The 14,670-nt window shown below is 47.5% G+C and overlaps 1 protein-coding gene across 1 annotated transcript in view; it reads right to left on the bottom strand.

Moving 5' to 3' along the window:
* GPD1L (glycerol-3-phosphate dehydrogenase 1 like) overlaps positions 1 to 9,420 on the bottom strand; it is a 64,600-nt gene extending 55,180 nt beyond the window's left edge. The window contains exon 1 of the mRNA XM_032408853.1: positions 9,205 to 9,420. Coding sequence (XP_032264744.1) covers positions 9,205 to 9,251 — 47 coding nt within the window. The 5' untranslated portion in view covers positions 9,252 to 9,420. The remainder of the gene's footprint in view (positions 1 to 9,204) is intronic.
* Between the last annotated feature and the right edge of the window lie 5,250 nt (positions 9,421 to 14,670).

Raw genomic sequence — 14,670 nt, 5'->3', positions numbered from 1 at the left:
TGTGCTAATTTCCCTTCTTCATGAAGTCTCTAAGTGTCTCAGACACTGAGCCTCGGCAGGTTGCAGGATTTGGCAAGAATTCTATTAACACTGTTTGGTTTCCATTCTCCTGGTTGTTGTTACCTCCAACATAAGATATTGATAGTAGTGATAGCAAGTTTTCTTTTAACACAAAGTCTAATAAGCAAATAATAACACAAGTATGAAGCAGAGCCAAAATCTATATGGACGGAGCCTGCAAGATGGAGGTTTAATCCTGTCCAAACTTTTGACCTTGCAGATTAAGACACTGAAGATCAGAGTCACTCTGACCTTGTGTCACACAACCAGGCAGTGGCCGAACCGGGCTAGGGACTCAGGGCTGTTCATGGCCAGTCCTGAGTCTTCACACAGATGTATAGTTTCCAAAGCCCACTCTTCCTGCTCTTTTATATTTGCCCTCACACAGAGTAGAATCATTTGTTGAAAATGCATGCTGAACACCTATCAAGCATAGACACTGCTGGGCACAGGGCATACAGGGAATAAAGCACATAAGTCCGCACCCTCATGGAGCCTGGAGACTGGGAAATGGAGACTGAGGGTGCTCCAGCAAGCTCACAAAGAAAAGTAACTATGCCGTGGTGACCAAAGTGGCTAAGCAGATGACACGGTGACACTCAGGTCAGGGAGAGCCGGGAGGAAGTGCAACTAGGGCTGAACTCTGAACTCCAAAGGCTGAGAGGCCCTCACCTGGGGGAGGGGGTGGGGAGACTTCAAGGCCCTGGAGCAAAGGTGCAGGAACAGGTGGGGCCAGGGGATTATCTTCTGTTTTTACCTGGAGCCAACACTTGGAGGGAGAGGAGAAGGAGGGGGAAGGAGGAGGGCATGGGAAGCGGGAGGGGAGAGGTCACAGGAAGGAAAGGGAGTGACAGGGAGGAGAGAGGGAGGATAGGAGGGAAGGGGGTGGAGAGAGGGAGGAAGAGGATGGGATTGCACAGGAGGGAAGAGAAAGTGAAGAGGGGAGGGGTGGGGGCCAGGCCAGAAAGGGGTAGGCCTGCCAGGTGTCAGGCCCTGGTTTTTAATGTTTTTATTGAAATATAAATGACATATAACATTGTGTAAGTTTAAGATGCACAACTTGTTGATTTGATACATTTATATACTGCAGTATGATTACCACCATAGTACTGCTTTCAATATCTTACCCGTATTATCTGTTTCATGCCTCCGCAACCCTTTGAGGCAGGTTTTATTATTATCATTATCATTATCATTATTTACATATATTATATATATTACATATATTATAGTATCCATCTATTATCCCCATTTTTTTTTTTAAGAGGGAAGAGAGTGGAGAGGGGGTAAAGGGAGAGGGAGAGAGAGAATCTTAAAGCAGGCTCCACGCCCAGCATGGAGCCCAATGCAGGGCTCAAGCTCACAGCCCTGAGATCATCACCTGAGCTGAAATCAAGAGTCAAACATTTAATCGACTCACCCAGGTACCTCTATTATACCCATTTTTTACATGAAGAAACTGCAGCCCAGAGAGCACATAGGTGGTTAGTGGAAGACCAGAGAGTCACACCCTAGGCCCTGTCTTCAACTCTCTGCTCTCCCTCCCTGGGTCCCAGCTGGATGGACACCCACCTGCTGGAAGTCCTAACCTCCAGCATGGCATACCTCAACCCCAGCCCCCTTGGCAGTCACTCTCTTGCCTTCTTGCCCTTTCCTCTCTAAAAAGGTGTAGTATTTTCATCAGGCTGGGGATGAGCTGCATCAGCCAAGGAATGGCCACCTAGCAAGCCAGCAGCGAACCCAACAGAATTCTGGTGGCCCATGCTCCTCCTCCACAGAATGCAAAATCTTTCTGGGCCAGAAAGGACCCTACAGTACCTCCTCCTTTTTACGGAGGAAACTAAGGCCCAGTGAGGGGAATTATCAAGGATTCAGCCAGATTTTCCACATTCCATGCCCCAGACTCTTCCAGAGCTGATCAGACTATGGAACCAAGGGAATTTTGTTTTAAATAACATCTACTTTTTTTACTCATAAATGCAATGCATGAACGATGAAAAGGCGATTACGAATAATCTCACCACCCAGGGAGAACCACTGTTAACATTTTGTGTAATTCTTTGCATTAAAGGGTCTTTAAAATACAATCAAATGCCAGAGTAATAGATGCAAATGTGAGAAATGAAGTATTTTAAATACAGATTCCACTCGGCGAATGTTTATTTGATCTCTGGATCGGGAAGCTTTCTCAGCTTAAAATCAAAGGAAGAAACCACAGAGGGAAAAAAGATCAACGGCGCAACTTCACAAAGAGGGGGAGAAGATGAAAAAAAGCCTTTCTATCTATCAAAATTCAAAGGGCAGAAGAAAAAGCTTATGATAGAATGTTATATTTAACTAAAAACAGGAGGCAAAATTGTACATGCCACATGACATGCGATTAACAAAAGATATACCACCTCGCACCCATTAGGATTGGTTACGACAGGAAAAAAAAAAAACGCAAACAAACAAAACCGGAAAATAATGAGCGTTAGTGAGGGTGTGCAGAAATCGGACCCCTTGGGCACTGCTGGAGGGCACGTAACGTGGCGCAGCTGTCATGGGAAGCAATACAGTGGCTGGTCAAAAAAAAAACTAAAAATAGAATTACCATATGATCTGACGATTCCACTTCAGGGTATGGACCCCGAAGAACAGAAAGCAGGGACTCAGATGTGTGTACACCCACAGTCATAGCAGCATGACAGAGGCCCCCCTCATCTGCCCTTTCTGTTTGCCGTGCTTTCACTTACCACCCCCAACCCCAAATGCCAGGTCCCAATCCCTGTGCCATTCACCTCACTTCACCTCCTGTCTGCAGCTGATCATCTCATCTCACATCATCACAAGAAAGGGGAGTACAGGACAATTAGGTATTTTGAGAGTGATGAAACTACATTCACATAACTTTTAATACAGTATATTGTTATAACTGTCCTATTTTATTAGTTATTGTTGTTGATCTCTTACTGTGCCTAATTTATAGATCAAACTTTATCACAGGTACATATGCACAGGAAAAAATACAGTCTTTATAAGGTTCTGTACGATCCACAGTTCCAGGCATCCCCTGGGGGGTTTTGGAACGTATCCCTCGCGGGCAAGGGGGACCACTGTATTCACAACAGCCAAAAGGTGGAAGAAACCCAAGTGTCCATTGAAGGATGAATGAATAAACAAACAAAATGTACTATATAAACACAAATATTATTCAGCCTTAAAAGGGAAGGATATTCTGACACATGCTACATCACAGATGAACCCTGAGGACATTATGCTAAGTGAGCCAGCTGCGAGAAAGATAAATACTGTATGATTCCACTTATATGAGGTACTTATATGTGCTCTCTCTTGCTATTGTTGGAATCCAGCCACCAAATGGAGAAGTCCAAACTAGCCTGCTGACGAATGAGAGATACACAGACCGGTCACTCCTCTCGGCGCAGAACCTGCCCACTGCCAGACACACAAAGGATGTCATCTAGGACCAAGAGTCCCAGCCAGCCCAACACCGGACCTCAGCCTTATGAGTGAGCCCAGGCTAGACCAGCAGAAGAGCCTCCCAGCTTAGTTCAAATTGTTGAACCCCAGAATCGTGGGCTAACAAATGACTACTGTTTGAGGCCATTAAGTTTTGGGGGATATGGTTAGGGAGCAACAGAAAACTGATTCAGTTCCCAGCTCCCAAATGTGGAAGGGACTGAGCCCCAGAGTAGAATGAGGCAAAATGCCACTGTATAACCTTAAGAGAACTGAGAAGACTTCGGGCAGGCTGAGCTGAGTTTGTGAGATCACCAAGCATGGAGGTGAGGGATGAAGGGAAAAGAGAGAAGGGAGACCTGGCTGGTGTGGACCCCCAAAACAACTTCCCACCAGCAACCAGTGAGAGACCTGGAGACACTACCTGGCTTGCCGCAGAGACGAGCAGAATGAGACTTCTCCACCCAATGGGATGTCTTAGAAGAGAGTGGGCTCACCCAGACAGTGCTCGGAGATTAAGGAGTGGAAGTTAGTGACAGATTTTTCACTCAGATATAAGGTTTTTCTAACAATTACTCTGCTAGATTAATTTTAGGAAGATCAGCTGCCTTAAAAATAGTAAACTATGATCATCTGGTATGTGTACAAGAGGAGGGATGCCTGTTCCAGAGGGAAACAATGACAATTTTCAAGACCACATTTCAATTTGGTCTTTCTTTCTTTTCTTTCTTTCTTTCTTTTCCTTTTTCTCTCTCTCCCTCTTCCTTCCTTTTTTTTAAGATTTTTAAGTAATCTCTACACCCAACATAGGGCTCAAACTCACAACCCCAAGATCAACAGTCACATGCTCCACTGACTGAGCCAGCCAGGCACCTCTCAATTTGATTTTTCTTAAGTGGAATATTGTTATACTAGACTTTTGTTGGGAGGGTAAGATATAAGATATTCGATATTTCTGTGACGATGAGATTTGTCCTCAGATAAAAGTATGCTTCTCACTGAAAATGACAAGAATATATAGAAACAGGGCCCTTAGATGTAGAAGGATCTGGGCTTCAACTCCACCTTATTAACCACTGACCTTGTAATGTTCTCTCTCCATCTCCGTTTTGTCATCTAAAATTGGGAGAACAATAGTACTGCTTGGGCTTGTTATGAGGTTTAAATGAAGTAACGTACATATCTGACACTCGGAATTGGAAATCGACCTCCCGGGGAGGGAGGAAGTAGAAGAGAATGATAATGACAGTGGTGAAAGGCTCAGGGAGAATTGCGAGCTCCTGACTCACCACTACAAAAGCAGCCATGGTTTATATACATATCTTCCTCAGCTTACAATGGGGTTATGTCCCAATAGACCCATCGTTAAGTTTCAAATATCCTAAAATGTATTTAGTACCCCTCACCTCCCGAACACCATAGCTTAGCCTAGCTGAACTGCAACATGCCCAGAACACTTACATTAGCCTACAGTTGGGCAAAATCATTGGACACAAAGCCTACTGCACAATGAAGTGTTGACTAGCTCAGGTAATTGATTGAATACTGCTGTCCGTGTACCACTCATTCACCCTCGTGATCGGTGGCTGACCGGGTGCTGCAGCTGCTGCCCGGCATCATGATGGAGGATCCACTGCGTAGCCCCAGCCCGGCAGAAGATCCAGATTCACAATTCAGAGTATGGTTTCTACTGAATACACATCACTTTCGCACCATCATAAAGTCGGAAAAGTGTAGTGGAACCATCATTAAGTTGGGGACCTTCTGTACTGAACAGGGGACAGAGGTGATAGAAATAGTTAAGCATCAGGGCTATTCTGGGTTTTAGTTGTACAAACTCTCACTCTGGCTCACAAGGGAACTCTGGATCTTTTCCCAGTTCAGCTCCCACCCATCCCATCATTCAACTATCCCTCTGGCTCCCAAAGCAGAGGTATGTCAGTGGCACCTATGGACAGGGAAGGGATTATTTCTGCCCTCAGAGGAACTCATTTACAGCAGCTCAGACTGCTTCCATGTGGGCATGTAGCAAGAATCACCACAGAAACTGAGTAGCACAGACAAAACGGTGACAGAGCTGGGCTAAGGGCTGCAATGCTGCACTCAGATGGTTCCAGCAGACCAAAAAAAGATAGTCACCCACATCCAGCTCCGGTCATCAGTGCAAAGTAGGCCAAAGCTCCCCCTGCCCTTCAGTCCAGCTGTGGGGTGATGGTGAAAACAAGGGTGAGAGAGAAACAACTCCCCCAACTCCGCCAGCTGCATATCAGTTACACTCTTTGTCTTTCACCTTCTCTCCCTTCTCTGCCTCTGCTTCTTGGTCAGACTCCAACTGGATCCATTTGGTGACTTAATGATGGTGCTGGTCAAGGTTGATCAAATAAACGCAATAGCAGTAGCTGATGTCTACTGAGTGCTGGTCACTTTGTACTCTCCCCGGCTCATGTCATTTCATCCTAACCAAAATCCTAGACAGCAGGTACCAATATCACAACCAGTGATTCTTGAAGAAGCAGTTTGCTCAAGGCCTTATGACTGCCAAATAGGGGACCAGGATTGAAACCCAAGGAGTGGGAATCCCCAGCCCCTCCTGTATTACCCTGCCTCCAAAGGGGTTTGGGGGCTTGGACATATGCTCTTTACCGCAGAGGTTTGGCTGTAACTACAGCCCTGAGGTTTCAGTGCTAGAATGGGATCTTGCCCTGTGTCTGGGTCATTTTCCCAAAGTTCTGATAAGGAAACTTTTTTCATCTTTGGAAGAACTTACGAAGATTTACATTTGTTTTTTGTTTGTTTTTTCTTTTTGTTGTTTTCTGAATTCCCAGGGCCATAAAAAGCCAGGCAGGTCAGGAAACACCTCCCTGCACCCCAGGTGGTGGGCAGCTTCTTGGGGCTCAGCTGGATGCATGAGAGCCCCCTCTGGCCTCCTATCTCTGACCTGTCTATAGGAAAGGAGGTGCCAAAGGACATGACAAGGGCGCGTTACACAACCCCTTGACTTTGCTCCCATGTCATTCCGGGCTGAAGCTCCTGGCCAAGTCAGCCAGATTCATTATCTGTATTGCAATTAATGATCATTTACATAGGGGAGGGCACTCAAATGTGAGCACTATAGCCACCTTTTAGCTATGCGTTTAGATGTGACAACACCTTTATTTACACAGCCACGCTCAGCTACTTCCAAGTCCCATGTTTAAACATTGCTTAAGCAACTTCACATTCTTGAATTAAGGACCAAATCTGCAAGGGCAGGTCCATCTCTAGATAGTATTTCAAAATCAGCAGAAGGCCAAAGTCCTGTAAGGAAAAATCTGTCCCACCCTCAGGGCAGATGAGTCAGCAAGTGTAGCCTCAGTGGTCATTCTGATGCAGGTGGTCTTCGGATCACACTTTTAAGCAACACTATTTAAAAATGTAATGTCTAACTAACCTTGTGACAGGTATTTTATTCCACTTTCCATTTCTTCTGAATTTATCTTCCAATTTATCTCAGCCCGGAAGGTAAATTCCTTATAGGCAGGGATTCTGTACCATTGTGCCTGCGTCGCTGGAAATGCCTGCTGACCAGAGCTGAATACCCCCCAGGCCCTAGGAAGCCTCTCCATGCTGTTTTCAGTTCCCAAATTTCTGAAATCTCTCTGGGGAGGTCATGATCCTCTCTCTAGGACTCGAGTGCGAGCAACAACGTTCCTGTCTGCTCCCATAATTAATGGAGCTGGGCAGCCAGCCCAAAGGATGAAGATGGCACATTCTCAATTGCTGCGCTCTAAGGTCACTAGCCAAGTTCTACTCCATTTCCTTGGGCTGGAGCGGGCCAAGAAGAGAGTCAAGTACAGCAGAGTGAAGCTGTGGGAAGGCAGCCAAATCCCGAACTGGAGGGAGCAGGAGTTTACTTCACTACTCCCGCTCCAGGCCCAAATCCAGCATGGCACGCCATGCTCCTTCTGCACCTTGCAAATTAGGAAAAGGCTCTGTCATCTGTGGTTCTGTGTCCTCTTACAGAAGAGGAAACTAATGTTAAAAGAACACGTGCTAAAGGAGAACCTTTCCAGTCCCATGGCCAACAGGCCACTGTAATCTCATTCAAAATGACCTTGGGATCAAAACTGGCAAAGCCAATCTGGAAGTCCAAATGAAGCTTTGCAGCGGATAGGTACCAACTCCACTAAGTGTGTAGAACATTCTGTTGCTGGCCGAAAAAAAGAAGTTTACAGTAAAATGCATTAATATCCTAGTATTTGCAGGGCAGAGAGGGAAAGGAATATATGTAAGCATTTGCTGGCATCTGATGGAATATCCTTCAGAAAGGCCAGAAGAAACTGATTAATTACTGGTTTTCTTCCAGGAGATATCCTGGGGGGCAAGTGTGAGTGTCAGATATTTCATTGGTTTTTTGTACCTTCTGGTTTTTGAATGTGCATATATTACCTCATCAAATATAATTACATTTTTAAAATTAGTTTTAAAATTTTTATTTAGCATATGCCAAGCACTAGGGTAGATGGCTGTTCTCAAGAACTGGATAGGGAGGAGTGGAAACAGATAATGAAATAAATCATTACCTTGCCTGATGGGGACGGGGGTGTGGCACAGGGAGAGGCCAGTGGCCTCGCTGGGATGGAAAAGTGGAGAACCAGGTAAGATTTCCTCCAAGAACTTTCTGGGCCAAGTCAAAGAGTAAGACAAATAATTAGGACCACTCCTAATGCTGTAGCTCTCCTAGAAGCCTGAACTGTGATGAGTGTCCGGCCACAGAAAAACACAAGCACTGAAAGGACCCAACTCTGAACTCTTCTATACCAGTCCCTCTGATGTGCGAAAAAAAGGGCGTAACAATGGAAAAATGACTGCAAATATCAGAGGCTATTATATTCTGCTTCCTTCCACCCACCTGGCCTCTTTCCACTACACTCGCCCAACACACCAGAGTAGCAAAGTTTGATAAAGGGAACTAAAAGAGCTGACGTTTACAAAGTGCTTAGAAGAGCGCCTGTCACAAAGTGCTTGTATAAATGTTAAAAGTCAAATAAAGCCTAGCGGAGATGCGAAGCTTCGCAAATACCCCTCCAGAGAATTCCCAACGCCCCTGGACTACTCCGGGAGCCGGGCCTGTTGAACTTGGATTTTCTTATCTACATAACCTTCCTAAGATACTGGACGTATCAGAAGCGGTGGGCGAGACCCGCACTTGGAAAGGCAGAGCCGGTCCCGTCCATCACCTGGGTGGCAAGAGCCCTTTAGCCCCTCTCTGCTTCGGTTTCCTAATACCGAAACTACGGCCAAAATGCTCGAGTCTCCACCGACTCCTCGACCCAGGCGATCCGCCCAGGAGAATGGAGAACGCTCTTAGAATGGTGCGCAAAAACACCCGGGCGTGGCGAGCAGGTGGCCTCCGTGCGCCCGCCGCGCGGTGACGAGAGCGCAGACAGGTGCCCGCGGACGCGCAGTACCCTCTCGCCGTGCTGCCCTCCGCGGGCACGCGGGCCCAGGGCCTCCCGGGCCAGTGTCTCGGCGCGGCCTCCCCGGGTGCGCGGTGCCCAGCCCTGCCGCGAGGCCGCCCGCCCCGCCTCCCTGCGCGCGGTGCCCGGTGCCCACGCTGCGGCGGGGACGCGCGGCCCTAGCCCGCCCGGGAGAGGGGCTTCCTGGAGGCGGAGCCCGCGCCACCGGCCCGCCGCCGCTCACCAGTTCCCCGAGCCCACGATGCACACTTTCAGTGGCGCCGCTGCCATGGCCAGGATGGAACGCAGCAGCCCGACCCGTGCCTCCCCAGCCGGCCGCCTGCCTGCCTCCGCGCGCACGGCTTTACCCACAGCGGCTCGCGGGGGCCCCGCCCCTCCCGCCTCTCCGCCAATGGCCGCGACCACCGCCGCCCGGGCGCCCCGGGCCACAGCTGACAGCCTGGGAGGACCCGCCCCGCCACTCCCGAGAACCACTGCGCACGCCTGAGCCCGGCTGGCCTCCGGGCCCGGCTCCGGCGCCGACCCGCCCCTGCCCGAGGCATGCCGGGACTTGTAGTCCGCGCCCCCGCCACCCCCGTCGCCGCGCGCCCCTGGACTGCGGCTGCAGCCGCGCCACGTGCAACCGCGGGTGGTTGCGCAGCTGCTCTCTCGCAGCGCCCGGGGCTGCACCGCTGTTCCCGCAGAACGGGCCTACCCCGGCTCGTCGTGGTGCCCCACCCCCCGCTCGCGCCCTTCTCCCCACGTGGGAAGCGCTGCCACACCAGAGTTTGGAGCCGAGAGAGGATCCCAGGTTGACTCTAGAGTCGACTCGACTGGGGGCGAAGTTCAAAGTACCCACACCTGCCTTTTCAGCCTCTGCCTCATTTGTGGAAACAGGAAACAGTCTGGCACCCCCTGAACTTCTTAGTGAATTTCTGAGGCCTTCTGGACGTAGCTGGACCTGAGCTTCAGGATGGACACTTTCTAGTTAGTCCAGAGAGAGACCTGGACGCCGGCGGCATCGCACTCCCCCACTTGCTTGGCAGGACGTGCCTCCTCATTGTCTTTGCCCAGGGCGCCTAGAGAGCTTGTGGTTCGGACACTAGAGACTATGCTTCTCCTTCCTGACAAATAGAACATTATTTATTCATTCTGAGTGTCACTTTCCACCAGGCCACCGTGCTAGACACTGTGGGAGGAGGACAAAGTGGCTTAGGACAGGCTCTCAAACTCTGCTGCATATAAGAGTCTTTGGAGCTTTTAAAAAAATCCCCAGGCCCCGGCACCACCCTGGATCATCAGAATCTCCCAGGACACAGACATCAGAATTTTTTAAAGTTCAAAAGATGATTGCCAAAGGCAGTAAAGATGAGCACCAAAAAGCTAAAACACCAGTGGTGACTGGCCGGAGAAACAAATGCTCTAATCCCTAGAGAAATACTATTAGTCTGATGTTCAGAGGATTAACAACTATTTTTGTTTTCATCTTTGCATTGTGGGAAAGATTTATCGATATTACTTATGCTAAATACTTAAAGGAGTGGGTGGGATGAATTTTCTCCATTCCTTCACTGATGGTTTGCTCTCACTTCTTTGCACTAATGAAAGACATCTAGGCAGGGATGATGTGAAAGATGGACTTTTCAAGCTTTATTAGTTTTTTTCTTGCTAGAAATTTTTTTTTAAGATTTTATTTATTTATTTATTTGAGAGAGAGAGAGAGAGTGAGAGAGAGAGCACGAGAATGGGGTGAGGGGTAGAGGGAGAAGCAGACTCCGTGTTGAGCCGGGAGCCCAATGCGGGGCCCGATCCCAGGACCCTGGGATCATGACCTGAGCCGAAGGCAGACGCTTAATGACTGAGCCACCCAGGCACCAAGAAAATTACTTTTCTTAGAAAATGAAGTTGTCAAATTAAATAATGAATTTATGGACTTGGGGAGTATCCAGGCATTGCAAAGATTTATACCAAGTGATCCAGTTTTCGCCTTTGCCTGAAAATTTTTTTTTTTAAAGATTTTATTTATTATTTATTTGAGAGAGAGAGAATGAGAGAGAGCGAGTACATGAGAGGGGGGAGGGTCAGAGGGAGAAGCAGACTCCCTGCTGAGCAGGGAGCCCGATGCGGGACTCGATCCAGGGACTCCAGGATCATGACCTGAGCCGAAGGCAGTCGCTTAACCAACTGAGCCACCCAGGCGCCCTGCCTGAAAATTTTATACCTCATCTGGAAATTCCTCTTCACCAGTGTGGCAAGGACACCTGCATGATAATGAGCTGCTGGCTATTCTGTGGACATACCCTACAAAACATTATCACACAGTGTTTATTGATCACCTGATATGCACAACACATTGTGCCAGAACATAGTAAGTTATCAATTATTTTATAGATTGGTTACAAAGATTAAGACAAAAACTAAGTAGGTGAAACCCATGAACATAATGTTGAGAGAATAAAGCAAGACAGAAGAGATGGCATGCTTTATGATTCTATGTCTGTTACTACAGAAACAAGCAAAAGTAAATATACCAGTAGGGATACACACACGTGTAGTAAAACTGTAAAGGAAAACAAGGGAAAGATAAACAAATTTCAGGATTGTGGTTATGGTGGAGGGGAGGGGAGGTTATTCTTCATAACATTTGCATATATTATAAGCATGTTTTACTATGTATGTAATGAAAATCATGGGAGCGAGGAGAAGTGATAGTACAGAAGAGTGAGAAAAGCCGATTTTGAGGGAGCTGGTCTTCTGACCCGCTTCTGGTCATCTAAGATGGCAAAGCTGACATCGTTGGCCTTCTGTGTGTCACCTTCCCCGAGAGGGGGGAGCAGCCAGGAGGACGAGTTAGCCAGTCTCACTGTGCCAGGGCTGACCCTTCGAGGACCTGGAGAAGCCATAGGGTGTATGTGACTCGGTGCCTGGGCACAGTGTCTCTGACGACATGACTAGCGTACACGTGTATCGTGGTAAAAACTGGCTGCGCAGCTAGAAGAAGCCAGGCAGCACTTTGGAGACTCAGCTCAGAAAACTCCTTAGCTAGGTCACTGAGTTCATGAAGTATACTTTCTATTTTCTGCATTACAGGACGCAATGGTAACAGAGATGCCAAACTTCCCTATGTAACTAGACTCTCCTTTCCTCTAGCTCCCGATAACATTTTTCCCCGCCCCGTTAAGCCCTCCCCACCAACCTCCTACCCTCCCGGAGGCCTTTCTGACTTCTGCCAGCTGCCAGGTCCCAAAGCCAAAGCCAATGCTGCACGCTAGGGTGGCAGCAACATCCCACTTGCGGGTAGCAGAATCTGTTCTGGTTATCACTTGTTGCATAGCAAACCACCCCCGAACTTAGATCATAAAACAACCACATTCAATTATTTAGCCCCAGAATCTGCTGCTTAGGCCAGGCTCAGAGAGGAAGGGTCTCCCCAGCATGGGATGGACTTTCAAACAGGGCTGGAAGATCCACTTCCAAGATGGCTCATTCATAGGGCTGGCTAGTTGGGTGATGATTGCTGGCTGGGAGCTCAGCCTTAGCTGTGGGCTGCAGTCCTGCAGGCCTGAGTCTTCTCCATGTGGGCCTCTCCAGAAGCAGCTTCCCCATGGCAAAGTGTCTGGGTTCCACCAGCAAGCATCCCAAGAGAAACGAAATGGAAGTCACTGGTTTCTTAAGACCTGAACCCCCCAAATTATCACAGCATCACTTCTGTCATGATCTTTTGGTCAAGAAATCACAGAGCCCAAATTCTAGGGGAAGGGATATATAATGAATTCTTACAATTAAAGGAAGCCAGATTTATTAAAAAATGTTATTAAGGGGCGCCTGGGTGGCTCAGTCATTAGCGTCTGCCTTCGGCTCAGGTCATGATCCCAGGGTCCTGGGATCAAGCCCCGCATTGGGCTCCCTGCTTGGCGGGAAGCCTGCTTCTCCCTCTCCCACTCCCCCTGCTTGTGTTCCCTCTCTCGCTGTGTCTCTCTCTGTCAAATAAATAAATAAAATCTTAAAAAAATGTTATTAAAATCATAAGAGAAAATATCATTTACAGTATTGTATGTATAAGTGGACCTGCTTATATCCTTGTATAAGTGGACCTGCTCTGTTCAAACCCATGAATGTTTTTCAATAAATACAGTAAAGTACTATAAATGTATTTTCTCTTCCTTATGACTTTTTTTTAAAGATTTTATTTATTTGACAGAGACACAGCGAGAGAGGGAACACAAGCAGAGGGAGTGGGAGAGGGAGAAGCAGGCTCCCTGCAGAGCAGGGAGCCCAATGTGGGGCTCGATCCGAGGATCCTGGGATCACAACCTGAACTGAAGGCAGACAGGATCCTGGGATCACGACCTGAACCAAAGGCAGACGCTTAACGACTGAGCCACCCAGGCGCCCCCCTTATGACTTTGTTAATAACATTTTCTTTTACTTTGTTGTAAGAATACAGTGTATAATACATATTTAATACAAAATATGTGTTAATTGACTGTTTATGTTATCAGTAAGCCTTCCAGTCAACCGTAGGCTATTAGTAGTTCAGTTTGGGGGGAGTCAAAAGATATATAAGGATTTTCAATTATGGGGGGTGGTCAATACCCATAATACCTGCCTTGTTCAAGGATCAACTGTATATTTTCACATTACAAGTGAGGAAATTGAGGTACAGACTCAAAAAAGACTTTCTAAATTTCCCATGGGGATTCAGGGCCAGGCTTTTCGGATTCCATATCTTATATTCATCTGATTATGCATTCATTCAACACATATTTATTGAGCACCTACTATGTGCCAGTCACTGTGCTGGGTCCCAGGGATTAAATATTAGATAAGAAAGGTAGGATCCCTTCCCTCTTTATTTTATAATATTTTATTTATTTGAGAGAGACAGAGTGAGCATTAGCAAGGAGGAGGGGCAGAAGGAGAAGCAGACTCCCCGCTGAGCAGGGAGCCTGATTTAGGACCCTGATATCATGACCTAAGCTGAAGGCAGACTCTTAACCAACTGAGCCACCTAGGCACCCTTGGGTCCCTACCCTCTTAGATACTTAAAAGGAGATAGAGGCCAGTTAACAGATAATTACCCAATGGTGTGGTAAATGCTACTGGTTTACTCTGGCAGCCCAGAAAAAAGAAAACACACATACACACACACACACACACACACACACACACACACACACACAAAACCTGTCCCAGATTATGAGTTTCTGGGAAGGCTTCCCAGATAAAGTAAGATCTCTATTAAAGCCTGAAGGGAAAGGTAGGTGTCCTCAGCAAGGTGAGGAGACAGGAGTGCACAATTAAGCTCTTCTAGGCAGAGGGAACAGCATAGGCAAAGATTCAGAGACTAGAGAGAGAGTGACATGTGCAGAACCTAAAAGGAATTCAGTATGGACTGGGGAAGAACGAATCACCAGCCTGTGTCATAGGAAGAGTCCTCCAGATGAATTCAGTCACAGGAGGGCGAGGAGGCAGAGACCAGGGAAGAGCCGGCTGCAGTATTCTATATGAGAAGCCACGGTAGGTTAGACTATGATGGAGACCAGTGCGGTGGTGATGGCCAAGGGGGGAAAGTGGGCCAAACCGAGACATACCTAGGAAACAGAAAAATGAGACTTACTACTTTCTTGAGTGGAGAGAGGAAGGTGTCTAGGATGACTCCAGCTTTCAGGGTTGGGCAAATGAATGAATATAATTTGCTGAAACAGGG

This window comes from Phoca vitulina, unplaced genomic scaffold (genome assembly GCF_004348235.1).
Source record: "Phoca vitulina isolate PV1807 unplaced genomic scaffold, GSC_HSeal_1.0 scaffold10, whole genome shotgun sequence".
NCBI classification, from domain to species: Eukaryota; Metazoa; Chordata; class Mammalia; order Carnivora; family Phocidae; genus Phoca; species Phoca vitulina.
This window is presented reverse-complemented; position numbering and strand designations above follow the sequence as displayed.